Source organism: Sceloporus occidentalis, unplaced genomic scaffold, assembly GCF_023333645.1.
Source record: "Sceloporus occidentalis isolate IW3139 unplaced genomic scaffold, rSceOcc1.0.p SCAF_55, whole genome shotgun sequence".
Taxonomy (NCBI): Eukaryota; Metazoa; Chordata; class Lepidosauria; order Squamata; family Phrynosomatidae; genus Sceloporus; species Sceloporus occidentalis.
In genome coordinates, this window is record NW_028317035.1 from 4,190,945 (window position 1) to 4,216,120 (window position 25,176).

The 25,176-nt window shown below is 39.8% G+C and overlaps 2 protein-coding genes across 2 annotated transcripts in view; one reads left to right on the forward strand and one right to left on the reverse strand.

Moving 5' to 3' along the window:
- Positions 1 to 5,845, reverse strand: part of LOC149287947 (SLIT-ROBO Rho GTPase-activating protein 2-like) — a 57,570-nt gene extending 51,725 nt beyond the window's left edge. Inside the window, exon 1 of the mRNA XM_089492227.1 lies at positions 5,779 to 5,845. Within this exon, the coding sequence (XP_089348353.1) occupies positions 5,779 to 5,845 (67 nt within the window). The remainder of the gene's footprint in view (positions 1 to 5,778) is intronic.
- Positions 5,846 to 11,321: 5,476 nt separating this feature from the next.
- Positions 11,322 to 24,858, forward strand: LOC149287948 (protein FAM72A-like). The gene is made up of 4 exons (XM_089492326.1): positions 11,322 to 11,473; positions 11,937 to 12,014; positions 15,133 to 15,257; positions 24,758 to 24,858. The coding sequence occupies exons 1-4, from the start codon at positions 11,322 to 11,324 to the stop codon at positions 24,856 to 24,858; spliced, it is 456 nt and encodes a 151-aa protein (XP_089348452.1).
- The last annotated feature ends 318 nt before the right edge of the window (positions 24,859 to 25,176 follow it).

Genomic DNA, 25,176 nt, shown 5'->3' on the forward strand with positions numbered 1-25,176 from the left:
AAAAAAAAAAAATCCTCAAGGAGTAGTCATTAATTATTTTTAAACTAACAAATACATAAGAAACAGATTTTATATATATATATATATATATATATATATATATATATATTTTAATTTTTTTTTTTATTTTTTTTTTTATTTTTTTTCTTGGTAATTTGGCATTGTATATTTTCATTGGGTAACTATTTTATAATGATATTACTGATATTTAGTATACAGTTTATGCTCCAATTATATTTTTTGTGCTAATAAAGTGGAGGGGAACACTATGTAGAAAGGTTGTTAGCGTGACACAATAACGGTGGCAGTACACTCATACGAACTGGTTACTTCATAATGCTGACTTGTAAACATTTTAGCTTGGATCCCATATGTATCCAACTCCTGTGAGAGGAAATGCTATCACCTAGGTAGTTATGCTTAAAAGATGTATGAGCAAATCCCAGTGACTTCCACTTATTGGAGTGAGTCATACCTTCAGAAACACAGCAGATGTTCCCACTAATGTTAAAATAAGGATATATATATATATATATATATATATATATAAATAATCACACACACAAACGTATTTGCATTCGCCCACCCAGAATTACTTGTGGTTGTGGCAGCACCATGGGATTCCTGAGGAAAAAACAAGCCTTCTGGCTTGTCTGGTAGATGTGGATGTGTTGAATAATGCTACTACACACAGTACTGTGCAAAAGGTTTAGGTAGGTGTAAAATAAAAAAAAATGTGGAAGTTTTGAATGCTTTCAAAAATAGACATGTTACTAGCTTACTTTTTATCATTTAACAAAATGCAAAGTGAATGAACAGAAGCAAGGTCTAAATCAAATCAAAATCTGGTGTGACCAACTCATTGCCTTCAAAACATCAATTCTTCTAGGTACACTTGTAGACAGTTTAAGGAACTCAGCAGGTAGGTTGTTCCAAAGATCTTGGGAAAACAAACTACAGCTCTTCTGTGGATTTAGCCTTCTTTCTCTTTGTGTTATCCCTGACAGACACGATGATGTTTAGATCATGGCTCTGTGGGGGTAATATCCCAGGACTCTTTCTTCTTCTTTATACTGGGTTCATGACGCAGAATACATTTGGGGCTGATCAGATGGCTCCTTGAGGGTATTGCATGATGGTTAATTATTTGCCTGTACTTCTCAGAACTGAGGAGACCATTAATGTTGACAAAATCCCCAACTCCATTTGCAGAAATGCAGCCACAAACTTGTAAGGACAAATATTTAAAATGATGACTCAGTCTAGAACACTTGCTCCCAGTTTTCTGCACCCCAGTTCCTGTGTTTTCAAGAATAGTTGAGTCGCTTAGCCTTGTTTCCACGTCAGAGGTATGGCTTTTTGGCCGCAAGTCTTCCATGAAGACCACTTCTGACCTGGGTGTACCAGGGTCTCACTGTTTTCTGCCAATGCTAAGCTGATGGCACTGCTGGATGTCATCTGTCATCAAAAGAGCTTAGAACATCTGGACACTCCAGTCTGCCTTGTAATACCTTGCTGATGCAGTAAGACTTCAACATATCTTGTTGCAGTGCTCAGTCTTGCCATTGCGTATGACTTCTGACATTAGATGGTCTTCAGCAACCTCCCCTTGTTAGTGAGCTTGGGTGTTCCTCACAGCTATTATTGTTTTATATAGTGCCATCATATTCGGAAGCGCTGTACAATTAATGATTGTGTTTTAATCTACGTATTAAATTGATCATGGGAACCTGTTAGGTGTATGATTAAACAATTATGCCAAACTATATGCCTACAGAATCACAGACATTGTGCAAGTGTACTTAGAAGAATTGATGCTGTTTTGAAGGTAAAGGGTGGTCACGCCAAATGTTGATATGATTAAGATTTTTCTTCTGTGCACTCACTTTGCATTTTGTTAAATAATAAAAATAAAACTATTATTAACATGTCTATTTTTGAAAACATTTGCACAGTACCGATATATATGAACCCTATTTCTTGCTTCAAATAAGGAGTCACTGTAAGATGCTCTGACAACAAAGGGTTAAGGATTGGATCCCAATAAGGCAGCAGTTTGAAAAATACCGTATTTGCTCGATTATAAGACGAGGTTTTTTTCAGAGCAAATGCTCTGAAAAATACCCCTCGTCTTCTAATCGGGGTCGTCTTCTAATCAGACCTCAAATAGAGTCTGATTAGGAGACTAAGATCCAGATCCCCCGCACCGCTGCAGGGGACCTGGATCCTCCTGTCTCACCCCCCCATCATACACACACTTACCGGTGCTTCCTGCTGTATTGCCGGGGCAGCGGGTTGACGTCTACGCGATCCGCGTAGACAACGTCCGCTGCAGCCGGAAGGAGGTGTGGCTAGCAGCGGGGGTTGTCTGCGTCCGTCGCGCAAACCTTCCCCGACTGTCAGAGATCAGCGTTCCCCGCACCGGTGCGGGGAACTCTGATCTCTGACAGCCGGGGAAAGTATACGCGACGGACGCAGACAAACCCCCGCTGCCAACTCCACCTCCTTCCGGCTGCAGCAGAAGGCGACGTCAACCCGCTGCCCCGGCTGGAAGCACCGGTAAGAGAGGGCTGAGAGGGGAGGGGAGGGGAGAGTGTGTGTGTGTGTGTGTTAGTTAAATGGGGGTATAGGGTGTGTGTGTGTGTGTGTGTTAAATGGGGGCATAGGGCATTTCTGGAGTGGCGTTAAGGGGGCATTTAATAGAGCACTCTGCCTCCTGAAATGCCTTATACACCTATATGCCACTCTGCCCCATAATATCCATTTTAACCCCCTAAATGCCAGAGTGGCATATAGGGGTATAAGGCATTTCTGGAGGCAGAGTGCTCTATACAATGCCTTTTAACTCCCTTAATGCCACTCTGCCTCCTGAAATGCCTTATACCTCCCTATATGCCACTCTGCCCCATAATATGCATTTTAACCCCCTAAATGCCAGAATGGGATATAGGGGTATAAGGCATTTCTGGAGGCAGAGTGGCATATAGGGGTATAAGGCATTTCTGGAGGCAGAGTGGCACATAGGGGGTCAAAAGGCATACCATGGGGCACAGTGGCATATAGAGGGTTAAAAGGCATATCATGGGCCACAGTGCCATATTGGAGTGGCAAGCCTGGGGGCAGATGTGCGTAACTGGGGGACAGGTTGGAAAATACAAGAAATAAAAACAAAAAAAATATTTTTCTCAATCATAGCTTTTATTAAAAAAAATAGTTTACATGAATTAACATTTACTGGTAAAACTTTTTTCCTTTAGGGTCGTCTTATATTCAGGCTTTTTCTTTTTTTCCTAAGTTAATATTCAGATTTTGGGGGGTCGTCTTATAATCAGGGTCGTCTTATAATCGAGCAAATACGGTAGTAATGGAAGCATAAGACAGAGGTGGTGATTGTAGTGAATGGATATAGCCATTTAGGCAGCCTGCCAAAATAAATAAACCAAAGCCTAATTTGAATGCTTTTATTGGTAATGATGTCCTTTTTAGAAGCGCCTGTAAGAGCCGCACAGCTGGAAAGATGCAGTGACTGGATTATGGGAGAAGAGAGATCTGAGGATGAGATGTTCTAAGGCAGGAGACAGAAAGAAAGAAAAAGGCACAAAAGAAAAGCTTGTTAATGTGCAGCCAGCTAAGAGGTGGCATAATAGAGCACAGAAACATATAAGGGGGGTAGATAAAAAGAACACCCTCTTCTTTCCTACTCGAATATTTACAACCTGCCCCCAAGCCACAAGGTGTTATACAGCATTTTAGCGCTATCGCACCCCAGCATGAACCCCACCTTGAGACCTGAATGGGGTGCAGTGTTAGGACTTTTGTAGGTGGGGCTGGTTGCATCCGAACATTGGGTGTATTATTATTCTGACACATCCATGGCCGAATGGGAGTCACCCTGTTTCAGACATTGTTTTGGCAAGAAGATAAAGAGGTTTCTCACTGAAGCTGCATAGATCTAAAATGATTGGGTAGGATTAAAGAGAACTCTGTAAGAGTAAAATACTTGCCGATAGTATTATGTTCGACATATAAAAACAAGTGTCTAAAGTACAACGCTATTTACGATAGTCATCTGGATGTCTACCTAATAGGTGTTACACAAAGTAATGGGATGCCTTCCAGATGTCCAAACACTGCAATGAGCATGGAGACTCCGTAAAACTGGGCAAGCCACATTAACCAAACTCTCTAATAATGGGATCCTTTGAAGTCTTCTGGAAGGATGGCATACAAAATAGCAGGTGGTTCTGGGAATCCCTTCATGGAACAGGGAGATTTAGAGGTTTCCATGAAGCATCAAAGTACAGCTGTCCTTTGGTAGTATCTGATTTAAGGATTGTTTTAATGGTCTGCAATTTTTAATGATCATCCCGCTACAGCAGCTTTGGTAACTCAGCCGCATGCATACATATTTTAAAATATACTTTAAGATGCTGGCTGGAATATAAATCTGAAGTGTAATATTCATGTGAATGACCAATAGGAATAGTGTTACTAAAACTACAAGGGATAAAAAAAAAAAAACCCCAAAAACATAAAAAAGTATATTTTTGAAAATACTTAAAAAAGGAACATAATTGATTTCTAAATACTGAAACTATTGCTGAGGTAAAGACAATTGCTAAATTGTACATGATACTGGTTTACAGTGACTTATGGGCATATAGAATAAGCAATAAATTATTTTGAATTTTTAATATATTTTGGGATTATACGTAGCATACAGAATCAAAGAAAATAATTGGAACCAGCCAATTCAATAAAAACTATGCAGCGTTTTGCAGAAATTATTTTCTAAATAAGTTATAAATTTAGGTTATGTACACTTTATATTAAGGTCTACCTTGGGACTTATGTGAAACATTATGGTATTATTCAAGTTGTCTTTATCAGGATAGAAAGACATTTATATAACTTTAGGTTGAATGCCAAGTCCCAAATCTGAAGGAAAGACTAAGAATGTCATGTTTTATGTGAACGGCCCAAATTATAGGAGGTGGATGGTGATCGTGTCTCCTGTTCGATGATACCCACATGCACAACTGGAAAGCCATCGAGTCCTGATGGCAGAAACTAGAACACACATCCTTGTCCTCAAACCACACCTCCAAACACCCTGCGCATTTAGGATGCCCAAGTACATCAGATGCTTATAAAAAGGAACAAAAACAGACTATTTACAATGCTGTTTTAGCAGCAGCGCTAGTATTAATGCAAACAGCTTGCGATTCAATCTTTTCTTCTGTAAATTCCACCAACCCTTTATCGAAACAAAGACCCACCCCACATTTTAAGCTATAAAACAAGTTCTCATGAGAAACAAAAAGCAAAAGAACATAAAGAAAAATAAAAAAAAAATATATTTTTTTTTTTAATGAAAAATTATAATGCAACATTGCGTTATTGTCAAAATGCATCTCGGGGGTTTTTGATTATTATTGAAAACGTACCACACTATTTGTTGAGAATATTGTGGTGCATATATCTATATATATATATATAAAATATTTCAAAATAATGTAGAATTATTTGTAGCAAAGGGTTAATTATTTTTTTTGTACTGCATACAAAATCCCTTCAAGCAGTCAGGCCCTGCTGTCAAACATACCACCGCCCAGCCCTTCTTTATTAAAAAAAAATAAATAAAAAAAAAAAAAAATATTCACTGCAAACCCACATCCAACACAGCTCTTTAAATCAAAAACACACCAGATTCAGCCACTGAAAATCTCCAGCTCAGCAAAACAGCAATGCACAGAGAAGAAGGGGAAAAATAATTACCTTTCACTTGAGTTTCATACTCCGCGATGATCTCTTTATCCTTCTTAAATTTTGCTGGCGATGTCATGGTCTCTGGCTTGGCTGCTACAATCCTAGGAAGAAGAGATCTTGCAGATGCAAATCACCGTGGGTTTTTATCAGGGATCCTGCTGTTTATCTGTCCATGGAGTGTCTAAGGGACAGTCAGACGTATAAGAAAGGAGGTGAGAAGTACTATTGGTCTTTCAGACCATATGCAGCTGTGCACACACACACGCACCAAAAGATTCAATGCCGCAGCAGTTTTTCTAAGCTTATTCTCTGCACCAAATCCCGAGCAACAGCGCTGGCTCTCGAAGTCTTCTCTTAATTGCAGACATTAAACAGCACAGAGTGTTAAGTCCTTCCCCAAATGAACTGCATGGTGCTCTCCACCACCTCCAATGATCACATGCAGCCTTACAATCAAACAGCAGAAGGTGGAGGAGAGGGGGAATTCTCTGGGCTGTGAATGCAACAGGACAACATATTAAAACAGTGTATAAAATAGGCATATTGTCAAAAAAATGTCACTGTACAAGAGGCATTCACACTAAACGGTGCGGGGTCAAAGTGGGAAGGAGCTTCACCTCCTGCTGTTTATGCATCAAGTGCATGGCTTCACGGGTGGAGGTTCTAACCCATCGTTATCCAACTACTAGGTGAAGTATCAAGAGGTGAAACAATAATATACAAATATTTTGTTCCTTTACCAAAATGTATTGTGTTACAAATCGATCAGAGCAGGATAGAACAAGTCCATCCATAGAAAAATGATTGCGGGTGGCTTATGATCTTCTTTAATATGATAACCTTATGCAATTCATTTATTATCTTTTATTTATACAGCATCAACAATTTACGCAGCGCTTCTTACAATACATGTATTCAAGGGGTATGACAAGTCTAGAATTGACAGACTAACACAAACCGATACATTAGGTGAACAGGGCCCTGCTTTACACTTATGTCATATTCAGAATGCACCCAAAACAAACAAAAATACATACATAATAAGCAACTTTAATGCACACAAACCGCAGAAGGATGTTTCTTTGTGTTAAACGCTTAGTGTTGTTGCCACTTTAAAATAAAAATAAAATAACACACACAATGAGTGGATATTGTGTTTTTGTGAACCCTGGTATGACAGAGAACAATGCAGAAGAAAACAGAATCCTGCTGTTAGGATTTTTGTCAGATCTGGCAAATTCATGCAGGAAGGGCTGTATTTAATATCCTCCTTAGTGATCCAGAAATAGATGTAGTACCCCCCCCCCCTGGATTCTTAAGAAAGGCAACGGACACATCCAGACCCAGCAGGAGGATGGACAGTCACATGGAAAAAAGATGGGGGGGGGGGAATCAAAAGGAATAAAACATTTTTTTTTTTTTAAATGCTTTTTGGCAGACGGTAGGAGTAAAGCTGGGGGAGGGTAGAGATAGGTCATCCAGGAAGGAAAATCCCTCCATCCTTCTCCACTTCAATAAGGCACAGTGACCAGATAATAGCACAGGAAATTGGATTTTGGGATTTACAACAAAAGAGGGAATTGGTTACTGCACAACCAAGCAATTAGCTAATTGACTGTAAGCAGCAGTGAAGACGAGAGATGAAGGGGTTAACATTTTAGGGTTCCACGTAAAGGAATGTGAGCTTCTGGGATACAGCCTGATGAATGCAATGGAGGATGATGATGATGACCGCAATTTACAAGGATGGATTCTCTTTCTCTCCCTCTATCTGTTATAAGAATCCCTCCCTATGGGGAGATCCACCCTGCCAGAATATCTGTGACCCAGATCACCAGGCGCTTCTTTGGTCTCTTCTTTGCACATGTATCCAAAGTAAGACAATCAGACGCTGTACTGACTTTAGAGATTTAGAGCCCGAAATGCGAACTGGAAATATGTCTGTGTGCACATTCATGTGATCAATCATACGATGAATGAGGCTTTAAATGTCTCTCTGCAAAGGAGATCTTTTGTTCTCCACGTTTACTGAAACTCAGATCCCCAACCAATACCTCCCAAAAACATGCTTAAAACATACCATTATGGGTATTACAGTGTGCATGCACATGGATGCGAGTCTTTACTTAAGGGACCCTCGCATCCGCCCCTGTGCATTCCCTCACATTATGTGTGATGCATTACACACAGGGGGATATGACACACCCCATTAAATCTCGGGTTTTGTTTAATGAACACGCATGAATAAGAGATCATGTAATAACCAGTACGGATTCTTTTCTTTTACCTTACTATAGCGATGGTGCTTGATCTTTTCTAATATCTGTAGCTGCTCCTTTCATCCTCACCCAGAATCCGGTCAAACCATAAAAAAGAACAGACAGGGATCTCCTTTTGCAACTACAATTCCCTATGGGATACTTCAATCCCGCCTACTGCGCTCGGCTGGTCCAATGAAAGAACGCAAGCGTGGTGATTGAAGTCTCGTTAAGCCAATGGGTGTTGTCTAAAAGGCGTTGCCCGAAAGCATGGAAAAGGGCCAATGATAATACACTTAAAAGTAAGGAGGCGGGTTATCTCGTCACTGAAAAGGTGTGGTTAAGAGGAAAAAAAGGGCTGGGGCGTAGGTTTAAGTTGACAATCACCAATAATAGCCAATGATAATTGATATATATCACAAAGGCAGGCGGAGCGTAACTTCTAGCCTATTATAGTAAAGAGCTAGGATGAGAAGTACTGCTGTAATTGGTTAGAAGGTTTTTAATTAATGAAAAGACGCCAATCAAGGCGAAGTGACTATCGCGGGAGTTTCAAACCATACGTAAGGGCAATTGGAGGGCGGAAGTACCGACTGGACAGTGGCTGACAACCAAGGTAGGCTGATACTTTAACCCCTTCGGGCCTGGATGTCCACTTCTACCACTTTCAGTTATGTTGTAACGTTATTTCAGCAATACAACTTCTCCTAAGTAGCAGACTTACATTATACAGCATTTTTTATTGCTATTTATAAAGAGAAAAAATACACAGTAAACACTATACAGAGGATATGGGGGGGGGGGATCTGAAACATAATAGCAATATAAAATGTCACATATATAATTTTATTTATTTTGTTACATCTATATAAGATTCACATGGATACATTACATATTATATATATATAATATTTTACCCTTTGCCGTTTAAACATTTTTTAACGACTGGCAAGTAGATCTGCTCGGTTTGTGAATAAAAACAAATATTATTTTTATTGTGCCAGCAAAATTTAAGAATTTTATTTTTATCGCGCCAGCAAAATTTAAGAATTTTATTTTTATTTCATTATATTACAACAATTGGAAAACTCTAAACAGCAGGTATGAAAAACAGAAAAAAAAATTGCAGATCATGTCATACTGTGAGAATGTATTTTCACTTCCTGTTTTTTACAATTATCGCAACTGTGGTTTAGTGCGTAACTCTCTCTTCTTTTTTACGGCCAGTAATATTATTAAAAAATGCCACAGCGAAACCATTTTATTAAATACCCCCAGAAAATACAGTACATTTATTTATATAGTGTGGTTCCAATGCAAATAATACATCTGTGACAAAAACCGATAGTGCCATTTCATTAAAAAAACAAATCTTCTTAATTTTGTAACTGCCTTAACCAGCCGTTAGGTCCATAGTTTCCGGAAAACCTGAGAAACAAGTTTATTTCTTTCTTTTTTGGTGTTGTCCTGTCCAATGGATATTCGCTGGGTGCTGACCATTTTTAAGCTGATGGCTAAGAGAAAGGTGGCAGCTCACCAGACTTTTGTTTTTCCACATCAGTGGCATTAGAAACAGGAAGGCGTGCGCCAAAGGCCATGGGCGTATTTATAGTAACATAGTAATGTATGTTGGAAAAAGACACAAGTTCATCAAGTTCAACCTTGCTGTTGATCCAGAAGAAGACAAAAAACCCGTATCGAAGCAGTTTCCATTGTGCTTCACTTCAAAATCTGATTTCTCACTGGATCAACAAACTATAACTATTCATGTCAAATTATACTATTATATCCCTGTAAGTCTTATTTACTAAAACAATCATTTAGCCCATATCTAAAAGCAGCTATTGAATTCAATAGCACAACCTCTGTGGCTATCAAATTCCACATCTTTATTGTTGTTAATGTAGAGAACCATTTTCCTTGCTTTAAGTGAAAATTAGTTTGAATGAATGTCCTCTTTTTTTTGTACAGTCCTTTTAACAAACAGGTCATCAGAGAGCATTTGGTACTCCCCCTGTATGTACACTACATGACCAAAAGTATTTGGACATGCCCATTGATAACAGGTGTATAAAATCAAGCACATCTCCATAGACCAACATTGGCAGTAGAAGGGTTGTACAGTCAGTTCATGAAATGTCTGACCTGGTCCACTGTAAGTGAAAGTGCATAGGAGTAAAAGCTCATGCACAAAGCGGTATATCATGAACACTTACCGAGTGGGGATGCCAAGTGCTGTAGAGCATAGAAATCACCTGTCTTTTGTAGCATAACCCACTACACTCACTGCCTCTGGAAGTAACATCAGCAGAAGCACTGTGTGTTGGGAGCTTCAGAAAAAAGGTTTCCATGGCGGAGCAGCTGCACACAGTGGATCACTATGCACAATGTGTTGGCTGGAATGGTGTAAAACACCACCACTGGAAACATGTTCTCTGGGGTAATAAATCACACTTTCTGTAAAGTCCCATTTAGGTTTGGTGAATGCCAGGAGGATGCTACCTACAAGCATGCATAATGCACACTATACATTTTGATGGAAGAGGGATAATTGTCTAGGGTTGTTTTTAAGGGCTTAGGTGAGACCCCTTAGTTCCAGTTAATGATAAGTCTACAGCACAGAAAGACATTTTTTTTTAGACAAATGGATGCTTCCAACTTTGTGGCACCAGGGTGAAGAAGGCCCTTTCCTGTACCAGCATGGCTGTGCACAAAGCAATGTATATAAAGACTTAGTTTGAAGATTGGACTGATCCAAGCCGGACTGACCCTGTTTACAGAACATCACCCTCCCCGGCCAGCCCTTTCGCCCCTGATCACCTAGGAAGGTGTGTGAATGTTAATGTAGTTCAGAAGACAAATCCTTACTGAGGCACCTTTGACAGTTTATTAAAGGTATGACCAGTTCAGTGTTTCTCTACATGGTATGTTTTAGATTGCCTGCCTAATTCTGCTACACATTCAACCACAAGTAAGCAATGCTAGATATTTTAGGTTGTATAGGATATAATGCCACAGAGAGTGATGTTCCTTACAGGCCACCATGAAAAAAGATAAAGAAGAGGGTTTTTTTTCCCATATTAACAAAACCATACTTGATTTATCTGGTCTTCATCACTCATCAAATCCATGTACAATGTTTGTAGACTATTTTATTCTTCATCTGTCACTGTTTGTATCACCAAGAGTAAGCATTTTGTGGGTTTTTATATTGCTGACTTGGTAAAATTAAATATTTAATCACTCAGACTTCACACTTTAACTTTTCTCTCTCCCTAGAGCTATCACTATATTATGTCCTCTACCACTTCCCACTTCAAAGACAGGCATGTGTCTGTTCTGTGCTGCAGATTCTGTGAGCAGGTGTTGAGCGTTCGTGGAATGAAAGCAGAGTTACTGACAGCTACAGATCAGGAGATGTTTTCTACAGATATTCCTCCTTCTGAGTAAGTTTAAAGGAATATTACTTTATTCAATATTATCCTTTATTTAAGTCTATAGATATTTAAAGGTACTGTACTTCTAATGGAGGACATTTGGTTAATGAGTGTTTTAGTCAAGGTTGTTGTTGCCCAAGAACAAACCTTAGTTCTAGATCACATTTTTAGTTTTTTTGCTCCCAAAAATGCCAACTTATCTCACGTGAGGCTTGTTGGGGTCCCCTCAAGATATCCAGTGGAATACATCATATGTGAATTAAGCTGCCACAAATAAATTAGGTGGACAGTTTTTGTTTTTTTGTATACAAATAAATTAGATGGTTTAGTCGATTCAGACCTCAACCACAATTGGCTGCCCATAGCTTTTATGACTCTCATTAACACTATGAATGACTATGTATATAGCATATATGTATTGAAAATTGTATTTACTTTGATTGTTGCTGTTTTGTAATATATTTCTTTCCAGGGCTGTGGACTTTGTGGGCACTTGTTATTTTTCAGAATCATGCAGATGTAAACTGAAGTCTGTGGCATGTCTCAAGTGGTGTGTATTTCTTTTCGTATCACACTGTAATGTGATACATAGGTTATGGAGTAATATGTCTATTCTGCCTAATGGAAAATATAACCTTGAATTTATTTGCTATTAAATCCACTGATTTTCAGCCATTCAGTGATAATTAAGATCAAAATATTTAGGACCCTGTAGGAAAGAAAGAATGTGCAATAATCTATGGGTATTTTTTTAAATAATAACTTACTTCCATTTAAGATGACATTTTCATGCTTAGCATAGAGAAATCTCAATATTTAATTAGCCGGGGTCGACAAATTTGCCCAAAAATTTAGGAGCCAACTTTATTTATTCCCCAATCATGTTTTTATTTTCATATATTACCCCCTGGTCCTTGGTTAAAATATATTTATTGGGGTAATACAACTTGAAAAACACCTTCAGGGCTGAACCGCTTTGTATGTTACTGCAGTAGACCACTTCATGACAAGGGGTATTTTACACCATAAAGACTCAAGCTTGTATGTTTAACCATTATTCTTACACTTACACACACTAAGACCATACAGTAACATACACACACATGCTAATGTCTTATGCTCAGAAACACTAACATTCTAACGTTCTACACTCATGTGCAAGCATGCTAACATCATACACAAATACACACACTATATGCTGACATATACACTCATGCTAATGCTACTGTAACATACACAACACCATACACACACTACCAAGCAACATACAAACACTGGCTAACACTATACTTATATAAAAACACACACTCTAACACTATAACACTATGCAAACATACACACAGACTCTGGCACTATACATTTACACCTACTGACTCTAGCATTATAAATATACAAACTGCGCCCTGTGCAGACTACTTCTCTGGCACCCCCCTCGACAAAAAAGAAAAGGAAAAAAACTTGTAACAAACAAGTGCAAACAAGTACAATGATATATAACTGGAAACACTGGTAACAATAATGTATCTTAAATACAATAAATATAGGGGGGGGGGGACAATCTATGTAACAAAAACATTTTTCCTGTAAGTATTGAAAAAATTGGACCCTTTCCTTTGCACTCCCTCCACGCACCCTAGCATGCAATCACTCCCTCCGCTCCCACACCAAAAAACACACACCCTTTGTCCCCTCATTCACTATGCCACACCTCTCTTTTCCTTCCTCCCTTTAGTTCAGGTATAGATAAAAAAAACAACACATGTAAACAACACTTGCGTGTATAGCATTGCAGGTATAGTCCAACAGAATAACACACAAACCCAGCTTTGTAGGTATAGATCAACTGGGGATCACATGTAAACTCAGCACTGGAAATATAGATCAAATAAACAACACATGGAAACAGCACTGCAGGTATAGATCAACTAAATAAGATTATACAAACCCAGGTATGTCCACATAGAACTTGACCAGCACCCAGATTACACACACAAATTATAGCGCAGCATAAAACATTTTTGTCCTCAAACAGCCCAGCATAAAACATCTTTGTCCTCAAACAGACCGCCCTGTGCCATCTTTGTCCCATAAACACCCTGCCCGTGCCATCTTGGTCCCCAAAGCTCAAACACCCTGCTTGTGCCATCTTTGCCTTGCCCCAAATCACTTATATATCTATGATACACACAAAACACTTATACAGTCACTCACTCATTCACTCTGTCATTTACACAATTCCTTCATACAATTATTCATTCTCTCACTCATTCATGCAAATCATTTACACATATTCATTAAGGCATTATCACAATTCTCACCATTCATCCACACGTTCATTAATTCTCTAATTCATTCACACAATTTATCCACACATTCATTCATTCTCTCACTCATTCACACAATTTATCCACACATTCATTTATACTCTCACTCATTCACGCATTTCATCTACACATTAATTCATTCATTATCTCCCACATTCACACAATTCATACAGACATTCATTCTCTCACCCATTCACACAATTCATCCACACATTACTCCACTCATTCTTACTCTCTTTCAGGATTCTTACTACCCCCCTCTCCTCCCCCTACTCACTATCTACCCCCTCTTCTCCCCTACTCACTATCTATCCCCTTCTTACTATCTACCCCCTCTCCCCCCTTCTTACTATCTACCCCCCTTTGCAGTTCACTTACCCTGGTGAAGTCCTGTGGTGGGAGCGCGAGGCCTCAGTCTCCCTGTCCTGCCTCGGCGCACGCAGCTTCACTGCTGAGCCTCGGGATATGACGCGTATCATGAAGTGCCGCACCATGACCACCACCGAGCTCCCACCACCGCAGTCAGGGCAGTGGTAGGGAGCAGAGGAGACAAAGGGGGGCAAGTGGTTGCTAAAAACTTTTTTCATGTGCGACCACTCGGTGCCACCTTGTCTCCTCGCCTCGGCACGGTCCTGGCCTTGGTCCTGCACACCCCTAAGGCAGGCCCTGCTGATACTACAGTATACACACACTGACAGACTGACTCCAGCGCTATGCATATACACACTGACTTCAGCACTATACATTTACACACTGCCCTTGCCACTTTTTACCCACTTGTTATGCAAAACCCTGGGTGCTGAGAAATGATTTTGTGGGGTTCTCACAATTTCTTTTTTTTTATATTTTTCATTCTTCATTAGCTTACTAAATTCTAAGACATATGATATCTGGCCATATACCCTAATAATGAAATGTAATAAAGTCTTAGCCCTAGTGATTGTCTGTCTCTGGTTCTTAGCCCCAAAACATAAAACGAATCCCATGATTCTTAAATTAGCTGTTCACTAATGCCCTAGCTTTAAACTGGATCCAAGAGTCCTAATTCTGACTCAGATCTTAATATGTTAACAATTTACTAGCATCCACTGATGTTGCTACTTTACATTTGGCCAGTAGTCAACAAGAATTTAACATGAATTAACAATCCTGGACTATCCAATAAGAGTCACATGTGCTTTGTATTTATTTACATACATGCATATATTATAAGGCTTGAACTGTAAAATCTTCTGGTCAGGGACCTCTCTTCCTATTGTAGTGATACTCACTGTACCGCAATTACAATGTCTGTATTTAAGTATTAATCACTCACATATGAAAACTGTGATTTTGCTGTTTCAGTGGCAATGAGGTTGGCTACCACGTGGTGGCTCCATGTCAGACCTGTCTTCTGTCCTGTAACAATGGCCACTTCTGGATGTTTCACAGCAAATACGTATGCACCATTAACCGATTGGACCATACTGGTAAGTAAGGAATCTCACTCATTCCCATTGCTTGTCCCATACTTACTTTATTGCACAGTAGGGAATGCATACATGAATATCAATTTATTAATGAATCACTGAAGATAAGGAGGTATGTTTACTAAAGAGAGAGTCGACAGGAGTTTTGTGTTGTCAGTTTATTGACTTCACCATACAAGATAAACAACTAACTCCAGAGTGTAGGAAGAGCTTGCATGTAGAGGACTGCATTGGGAGGCGGGTGGTCTTGCTGGTGCTGTGGGCGGGCGGGCGGTCAGGCACTGTACCTGCGGGTCCTGGTAATCCCGCGCAGTCCCGCAAGGCTGCCTTCTCGCTGCTCCCTTACAGTGTCTCCTCTCTTGCTCTGCCCAGGAACATGATGTGACGTCACTTCCCGTGACTCCGCCTTATTCCTGGGCGGAGCAAAAGAAGAGACGCTGTGAGGGAGCAGCGAGAAGGCAGCCTTGCGGGACTGCGCGGGATTACCAGGACACGCAGATTGGCCACAAATGTGGCGGGAGCGGAACACCCACATTGCGGGAGCGGGATTAAAAAAGCCGCCCCGCGCAGGCAGTGGCGTCGCTACAGGGGGGGGCAATTGCCCCCCTAGGTTATTCCCTGTCCCCCCTGTTTCCCCCCCGCCGAATCTGGAACCACCCAACGGATTGCCCAGGACACTCCCGCAATGGGACTTTAAGTCCCGGGCAGCCTCAAAATGTTTTGGTTTTTTTGACGCAGAGGAGAGAGAGGGGCGCCTAGCAACCGCTCGGCCCCCCTCAGTCTCCTCCACGAGGCCTCTACCTCTGTCGCGGTGCCGGCGTTTCATGCTGAGCGCCGGTAAATGACGTCATATCCGGCGCGCAGCAGTGAAGCAGCGGGCGCCGTGGCAGAGCAGGAAGACGGAAGCCTCGTTCTCTGGCCGCAGGTGAGTGAACTACAAAGGAGAAGAGATTAGATAGTGAGTAGGGAAAGAGGAGTGAGAGGGGTTAGAAAGTTATAAGGGAGGCAGAAGGAGTAGAAAGTGATAAGGGAGGGAGAAGGGGTAGAAAGAGATAAGGGAGGGAGTGGGGGTAGAAAGAGATAAGGGAGGGAGTGGGGGTACATAGTGAGAAAGAGGGTAGTAAGAATATTGAATTGAAGTAAAGTGTGAATGAGTGAGATGAATTGTCTGAATGAGGGAGAGCATGAGTTAATGTGTGGATGAATTGTCTGAATGATAATTGTGGAAGGGCAAAGATGGCACTAGCAGGATGTTTGAGCCTTGGGGACCAAGATGACACAGGCAGGGTGTATATGGGACAAACATGGCACAGGCCAGGCTGTTTGGGGACAAAGATGGAAAATCTTATGTGTGTTATCTGGGCGCTGGCCAGGTTCTATGTGGGCAGTGTGGATGCCAGGGGTGTGCAACCTGTAATTTAGGGGGTTTTAAATATACCTTTAATGCCGAGTTTTTATGTGAATTCCAATTGATCTATACCTGCAAAGCTGGGTTTGTGTGTTATTCTGTAGATCCATATCTGCTATGCTATGTTTCCATACATTATTTATGTATACCTGCAAATACAGGGTTTGTATGTCTTATTCAGTTGATTAATACCTGCAGTGCTGTTTCCATGTATTTATTTGATCTATACCTGCAATGCTACATTTCATATATTATTATTGTATACCTGCAAATACAGGATTTGTATGTCTGATTCTGTTTATTTGATATATACCTTCAGTGCTGAGATCACAAGTGAATTTCAATTGATCTATACATGCAAAGCTGGGTTTGTGTGTTAATGTGTTGATCTATACCTGCTATCGGCAGCAGGGTCTAATATTTATATATATATTTATATATATATTTATATATATATCGGCAGCAGGGACTAATATTAATATATATATCGGCAACTGGGGCTAATATTAATATATATGGGCAGCAGGGGCTAATATATATATCAGCAGCAGGATCTAATATTTATATATATATATTGGCAGCAGGGTCTAATATTAGGCCCTGAAATCATTTAGTGGAAAAGTTAAGGTATTGTGTTGTTTACTCTATAATATTTATTTCAAGGATTAGTCGTACTAAATTGTGGCTTCAGGCTTCCCATGTGGAATGATCAAGTATTGTATTGTCCAATAACAAAAGTATCATTCCATAGCACATTACTTTTGGCAATATGTATATATATATATATATATATATATATGTTTTTTTAGTGGTATGATTTAATGGTGGAAATTATTAATGCCCCCCCCAGTTTGACTGTGGTATCTTGTGTCCCCCCTATATATTGTTTCTAGAGTCGCCACTGCGCGCAGGGCTCTACTTGCATGGCCCTATATTATATATAGTTGAATCAGTTGGATTTCCTCAGAGTCCTCATGCATTCAATTATACATTATGCAATGCTAGCTCAGTCCTTCTTGCTGGAGTAACTTACCAGTGTTGGCCCCTTGTTGGCCCTCAAGCTCTGTTTCCAGCTCTTTAGTGATTAAACCAGGGTCTCCAGAACTGATCACAGTGTTGTTATATAAATATATATAGGTCTTACAATAAGTTACTTTCCACTTATTAAAAGACTATATCTAAAGTTACCACAATACAGTGTGTATATATATATATATATTATACAAAGATTGTAAGCTCGTTTGAGCAGGGCCCTCCTCACCTCTTGTTTGTGTAAGTCAAATTGTTATGTTACATACTACTTGTTATGTCCTTTCTACCCATTGTACAGCTCTACAGAATTTAATGGCGCTTTATAAAACAATAAGTAATAATACAAAACACTGCTCTCACTTACTTACTTGCAGTAGGCTCCTGTTAACAGTTGCCTGTTGGAGTGCATATTCACAAACTCCTTGCACCCTTTTCCCCACGTAACAAACTTGGTGGTTCTCCATCATGCTATTACCACAAGAAGTCTGGTAGATAGAGACAGTGATGGGCCCTGCAGAGTGTTTCTAATAGAACCAGTACAAAGGAAAGCCAGACAGGGGCGGAATTAATTTTGTTTGTAATGTAGACAACTTCCTTTAATTCATTCAACAGTTACTTTGCTCAGTCCTTTTAAAGTTTTAAACATTAAACCCACTCACAGCTTGCCATTAATACATTTCTCCTTATCGAAACAATTTCAATATACAGTATGTTTGTGGTGCAGAATAATAAACATTATTGGAAAATGTATTAAAGTGGCAGTTAACGGTATATCATGCACAAGTGGAAGATGTAAATGCCCACTGATGGATGAACCACTGAAGCTGTGGACTTCTACTAGCCGGTTCTAATTTAGAGACACCTGCAATACCTTCATGCTATTAAAGCAAGTAGTCGGTATCATAATAGCTTCTCCCATCAAATCTAAAAATACCAGTTAACAAAAAAATAAAAAAACTGTTATGTGTAAACTAGCGGTTTTAGTGACATACAGTAACTGCTACTTTTAATAAAAAAGTAAATCTCTTAGCCCCCATGCCTTGCAGACAAAATCTGATTATGCTCCACAAAATAGAAAAACGTTACCCCTATTCATGTGATGCTTAATTTTTATTGCTATGTCCCAATGCAAAAAAAGTAAAAAAAATGGCTAGACTTATTAAACTATATACTGATTCTGTTTTCATCCATGAGGGATGTGACATTGTTGCTTTACATCCAGCCATATCTTGTCTCTGTCATTGCTGGTAAAGACATTATTGTTTTCTGCTCAGTAGCGCTGTAGTAACAGGTGTTTACTGGTGATAAGGCAGGGTTTGCATGCCTGTGATGTGCACACGGTGAAGCTGCCAAGTTATACATGTTCGGCATTCCTGGGGATGTTTGTTGGCAGTAGTATTCTGAATCTGTTCAGAGAAGCAGAGATTAAATCAGTATAACAACATGTTTTTATTAAGCCTGATATAGCCAAATAATCACAGAACAAAAAAGTAAGAACAGTAGAAGAGCAAGACACAATATGGGATCCTTGTTAAAAGGATATTTCTTCCCCTTATTTTCACCCCATACAATATTTGTTTATACCTTTTTTTCTACACACGTTTCATTATCCTTCTAATGGTAATTTTTTTAACCGTCAGTTATTTACCCGCTGGGAACCCATCTCCCTTGCTTAGATTTCTAGGCCAGGCAGTTTCATTCGGGTGGCTTTGTAGTACGGACCAGTATTTCATCTCTCAATGTCAGAGGCGTAACTAGAAACCCCTGACCCCACCATGCAACTCTACCGCAGAAATGCCACATATACAATATATGTTATTATTGCTAGCACAAGGACTGATAAAGGTTTGAATCCCTCATGTCACGGAAGCCTCCGTGACTTGGGACTTGGGGGCCGTCTGGAGGCTGTATTTCACATTATAGACGGTGGACCCCTGGATTACATTACATACTAATTGCAGTGCAATATCTGGTTCCCTTGCTTGCATTTATGTTTAAGTCACCCTGTACCTGATTAGGGGTACAGGGTGGCAACAGTGAGAGAGCCAGAGCTCTCTATTTCCCAGTTTCCCCCTTCTTCCTGCCTGTCTTACCAATATTATTGGTTCTGATGGCAGAATTGCATAAGGTGGTGTGGTTTTCTGTTATAACTAATTTGAATATGATCTGCATATTGTGTTTCACATATGGTGTGATGCATGCTGGCCAGCCTATTGAAAGGCTCTTGGAGGCTGGTTATTGTTTAGCTTTTAGCCTCAATAAAGTCAGTTCCTGTTTTACCTTAACACGAGTTCTGTCTTGTTATTGGGGTAAGCACTGTATTGCTATGCTTCTGTATACTACAGTGCTGCAGAGGTTCCCAAAGAGTTATGTTTCCTGCAGTCTTCGACGCTAGTCCTGCCTGATGGTTGAAGTTTCGTGTTCCTGGTGGCCATGGGGAATAGGATGGATCGTCTGGCGGCAGTAGCGTACTTAGTGGGGAGCGGGGGGGGTCCACACCGGGTTCCGCTCATCAGGGGGGTGCCAACTTGCCAGCACCGGGCACCCCTCCAGAGACGGACAGTAATGTCCGCCGCTGGAGGAGCAGGCTCGGTTGGGGAGATCAAGGATCTCCCTTTAACCGGCTTAAAATCACTCAAGGGAGCCGGAGGTCTGTTAAAGACCTCCGATACCGCTCCCTTGCGATGCGCACAACACTGAAGCCGCGCCCACCGCCGTCCGTGCCCTCTGAACCGGAAGGAGCCAAAAGAAGAAGAGCGAAGAGGAGGAAAAGGAGCTGACTGCTTTAAAGAGAAAAGTGACAGAGGATAGGTAGGAAAGCATTCAGTAAGAGTGACAGTGAGAGTGGATTGGTAAATGTGGATTGGTAAATGTGGATTGGTAAATGTGTGAGAGTGATTGGTGTTATGCTGTACCATTTCCAAAGTCTTTTTCATTATATAATTATGCTCTAAAGTACATCATAACTCCCATCACTCTATCCTCTTCCATACATTACATTATATGAATGTGTGTAGCGCGGTTACAATCAATCAGGAAAATAAAAAATCAAGTAGCAATCACACTCCTATCATGCCAAGTCAGCTAGTACATGCTGGAATCTGGGTATGCCTGGGCATGATAGGAGTGTGATATATATATATATTAATATTGTTATTGAATTTTTGTTGTCCTATTTTGGTGTGTTACTTTAAATAAAAGTTTGAGATTTTTTTTTATCATCGGGGGGTCATATTTGGTTTCGGTCAGGTAAATGCTGCATTTTCAGTTTCAGTCCATAGTTTTCGTTTAGGTGCATCCCTACGACTAAGCCAGACAATGAAGGGTGTAGGCTTACACCACATCAATGTTTGGCTTAATATATAGTGATAGGAGTTATGCTGCACTATTGTCAATGTCTGGCTATATGTATAGTGATAGGTGTTATGCTGTACCCCCATCAATGTCTGCCTCAGTATATAGGTGTAATACTATACCCCGTCAATGTCTGCCTCAGTATATAGTGATAGGTGTTATGCTGTACCACTGTTAGGGGAAGAATAATAAAAAATGTTACGATCGGGTTGGGGAGTTAGTCTTTAAATTTTAAATTCAGAAACACATTTTAAATTCGTATACTGGAAGCGGATATGATTAGACTAACTCCCCAACCCGATCGTAACGTTTTTTATTATTCTTCCCCTGCCCATTCACCGAACACTTACCTTCGATCACCGCCGCATACAAGAAGTGTACGACAGATGTCACGGATGGAGGAGGCAGGAGGCTGGAGCAGGAGGACGGACAAACTGACGCCAGACGAATGACGCCGGATCAGTTAGACCAGGGGTTCTCAAACTGCGGCCCTCCAGCTGCTGCAGGACTACATCTCCCATACTCCTCAGCCAGCCCCTTAGCTGAAGGAGCATTATGGGAGATGTAGTCCTGCAGCAGCTGGAGGGCCGCAATTTGAGAACCCCTGAGTTAGACGTCAGACGTCCGGACGTCAGTGATCCAAGATGGCGCCCCCCATACACGGATAAAAACGCCGGCGCAATAACGAAACAACACTCTTTGGTGAAACGCGTTGAGAAAGACGGACAGAGCTCTCGTTTTAAGTTTGGACTTTTATATTTCATTTTAATTCAACTTTTTAAGTTGTTTTCTAGCGAGGTAGTATTCCTTCACAGGAACTACCTATATATTTAGTGTATTCTATTGAGCTGGGCATGTACCCAGAATAAATCTTCATTTTATTTACCAGTATATGTTTTGGTGGATCAGTTCATACATATTCTTCTATATACAAGCACGTGACCAGTAAGGATTGATGAAACCAAACTCCTATACGCCTGACACATCAGTGAAAACTGTAAGTGCACATCTGTTCTGGCAAGCCAGAACTGATTGAGTTACTACACCATTGTGTTTTTTATGTTGTTTTTTTCTCCATATATACTCCACATACGGACCGCGGTGGGTTTATATATACGAAGCCTGATCAAACCATTCAGATTGTGAGTGCATACACAAAAAATCTTCATATAATAATTGAGTTTGACATACTACACTATCAGAGTTATCTCTTCTGTTTATTTTTCAAATTGAGAACCGACCATAACACAAGCGCCCCCTAGTGGACCAAAAAAACAAAACAAAAAAAAAATCAGGAAAAATGGGCAGACTTCATGGGCTGAATAGTTATAATCTACCATCAAATTCTATGTAACTATGTACATAATCTTTGGGGACGGAAAAGCTCTCTTTGTTAGATGGAACTATTTGAAGGTTGCATCTGAAGTAGAGATCTCTCAGGTCCCAAAATCTGAGTAACTTTACATCATTTTCTTTATTGGGCCAATTAAAGGTATCAATTTACACAAAAGACTAATTTGTGGGAAAAAAAATTGTAAGCAGAATTGGTACCTTAGTGAAATTACCTAGGTAATTTTTTTTTTTTTACAACTCTTTTGAAGAATGTGAGCTCTAATAATCCTATAATCCCCATATAGCAAAATAGAAAAAGTGATGCGAATGGTTTTCTTGTCCTGGAAATAAACAATATATAGTTTTGAGGGAAAAATTACTGTTGGAGAAAGAGGGTTAACCAAAAAAACTTTTCTTAATTTATAGTAGTTTAGGTTGAGAAAAGACTTGCATCCATCAAGCTCAACCCTTTTCCTTTTCCCTGTTAACCACTGTTGATCCAAAAAGGCCAAAAAAAAACCCCATTATGTCAGCCATTGTGCTTTCATTGGGGGAAAAAAATCCTTCTTGACTCCAAATTGCAATCAGATTTCTCCTTGGATCAACAAGCACTAAATAAATATTAATTCCTATACTATCATACATAGCCCTCTATGTTCTGCTTAAAACAAATTAAAAAAGTATCTAGGCACTTTTAAAGGCATATAATGTATTTGCTAACGCCACCTCTTCAGGCAGTGAATTCCATACTTTTATTGTCCTTACTGTAAAAAATCCCCTTCGCTGTCATAAAACTAAATCTCCTTTCTTCAAGTGTTAGTGGGTGACCTCTTGTCCTTTGTAATGTTCTATAAATGAACATGTCTTTAGAGAGTCCTTTGTATGGGCCCTGTACATATTTATCTGTTTGTCTGTTGGATTTGACCACATAGGCCAGCTTTTGCCCCCACGTGCATCAATGAACCTTGGCCGCCCGTGACCGTGTTGCCGGTTCACCACTTTTCCTTCCTTGGACCACTTTTGAAAGGTACTGACCACTGCAGACGAGAACAACCCACAAGACCTGCGGTTTTGGAGATGCTCTGACCCAAGTATCTAGCCCTTGTCAAAGTTGCTCAGATCATTACGCTTGCCCATTTTTCCTGCTTCTAACACATCAACTTTGTAGACGAAATGTTCAATTGCTGCCAATATACCCCACCCACTGATAGGTGAAATTATTCACTTTACTTGGCAGTGGTCATAATGTTATGGCTGATCGGTGTATAACAAAATATAATGGTACAAATTCCAAAATTTCCATATTATTTCCCAGGCTAAAAGCTAAATAATCACAATAAAAACTAAATGTTTTGTTAGAAGTAAGCTTATCCATTACATTACTTTATATCCCATTTATTTGTAGAGCAGCAAATATTAACAAAAGTATTAAAACTTTATAAGGGAAAAGAAAAAATGTCGGTGCGCTAAGCTAGTCTCAGGCTCAAATAATACAAATGTATAATATGAGGCCTATGGTAGGCCTCATATTATACATTTGTATTATTTGAGCCTGAGACTAGCTTAGCGCACCGACATTTTTTCTTTTCCCTGTTTGCACATATTTGAGGTTGTTGGCTCCTCATCAGTCTGGTTACAGCTTGCTGTCCAGGGGTTAAATGGGAGGAGGTTTAATTGTACCTCCCCCAACACATTAATAAGGTTTTGGTACACTGCTTTGTGTGCCCACTATGTAGGAGGTGAGAGTAGGATCTCACCCTATTGAGAGTGTGCCTTGACGTGGCGGGTGAGCTTAATTATGCTTTGGCCAATTCATATAACCAAAACCTCTCATTTATATTATGTTTATATATTTGTTGCCAACTTTATTAGGGTGAGAAGCGCAGACAGTATTTTGTTTTTTAAAACTTTATAACACAATAAAATTAACAATATATAGTTTAACAGTAATATTAACACGTGTTAAAACATACTGCTACATATATAAAAACTTACCATATGTTACAATCTATCCCGCATGGTTTCTGGAAATGGAAACATGCAGCCAGGCTATACTGATGAAATCTGAATGAGGTACTTAAGACTTTTTTCAACAACAAATCTCATATGTGGCAACAACAGCTCTGCTATTACTTTTCTGCTGCTGCTCACAAGGTCTTCAATATATAGTCATTTATGGCGAGCCTGGATGCTCGTTATTTTATAAATCCTTACGTTATGTAGGAAAACTACGGTAGGTAGTTAAACAGCTGAAATCCCAGGGTAACTGAGCTCAACTTAAGAGACAGTTATTTGCTAAACGTAGCCTTATATTAGTATATTTATTTGTTTGCTGCATCGTACTTTAAGATTATTTTTTAATATTTTCCTTCAGGTACAAACTTGTTGCTTTGGAGAGACCTTCCAGATACAGATGAAAAGCAGGAGGAATGGTCCACCATCTATGAAGAAGAGCAAGAAGAGTATATTAGATAGCACAATGTTTACTGAAGTAGCAGTGGGACTGTGTCTGTACAAGCACCCTTAACAGCAGGAGTATTGTTGTCATCTCACTGATATGCACAACCAGTTTTTATTCCTTTCATCAGCATACAAAAGGCTCATGAGTCGGAAGCACTCCATCCTTTCGGATTTAAAAAATAGTAAAAATAATAACATGTTTAAATAGCAATTAGAATATTTGCTACAGATTTGGTATTTTTAGGGGTTTAATCCCTGCAGCCTTCAATTTACAGTAGAAGTATGATGTCATAGGGCATCAAAGGGACAATGTACTCCTCATCTTGTTTAAAC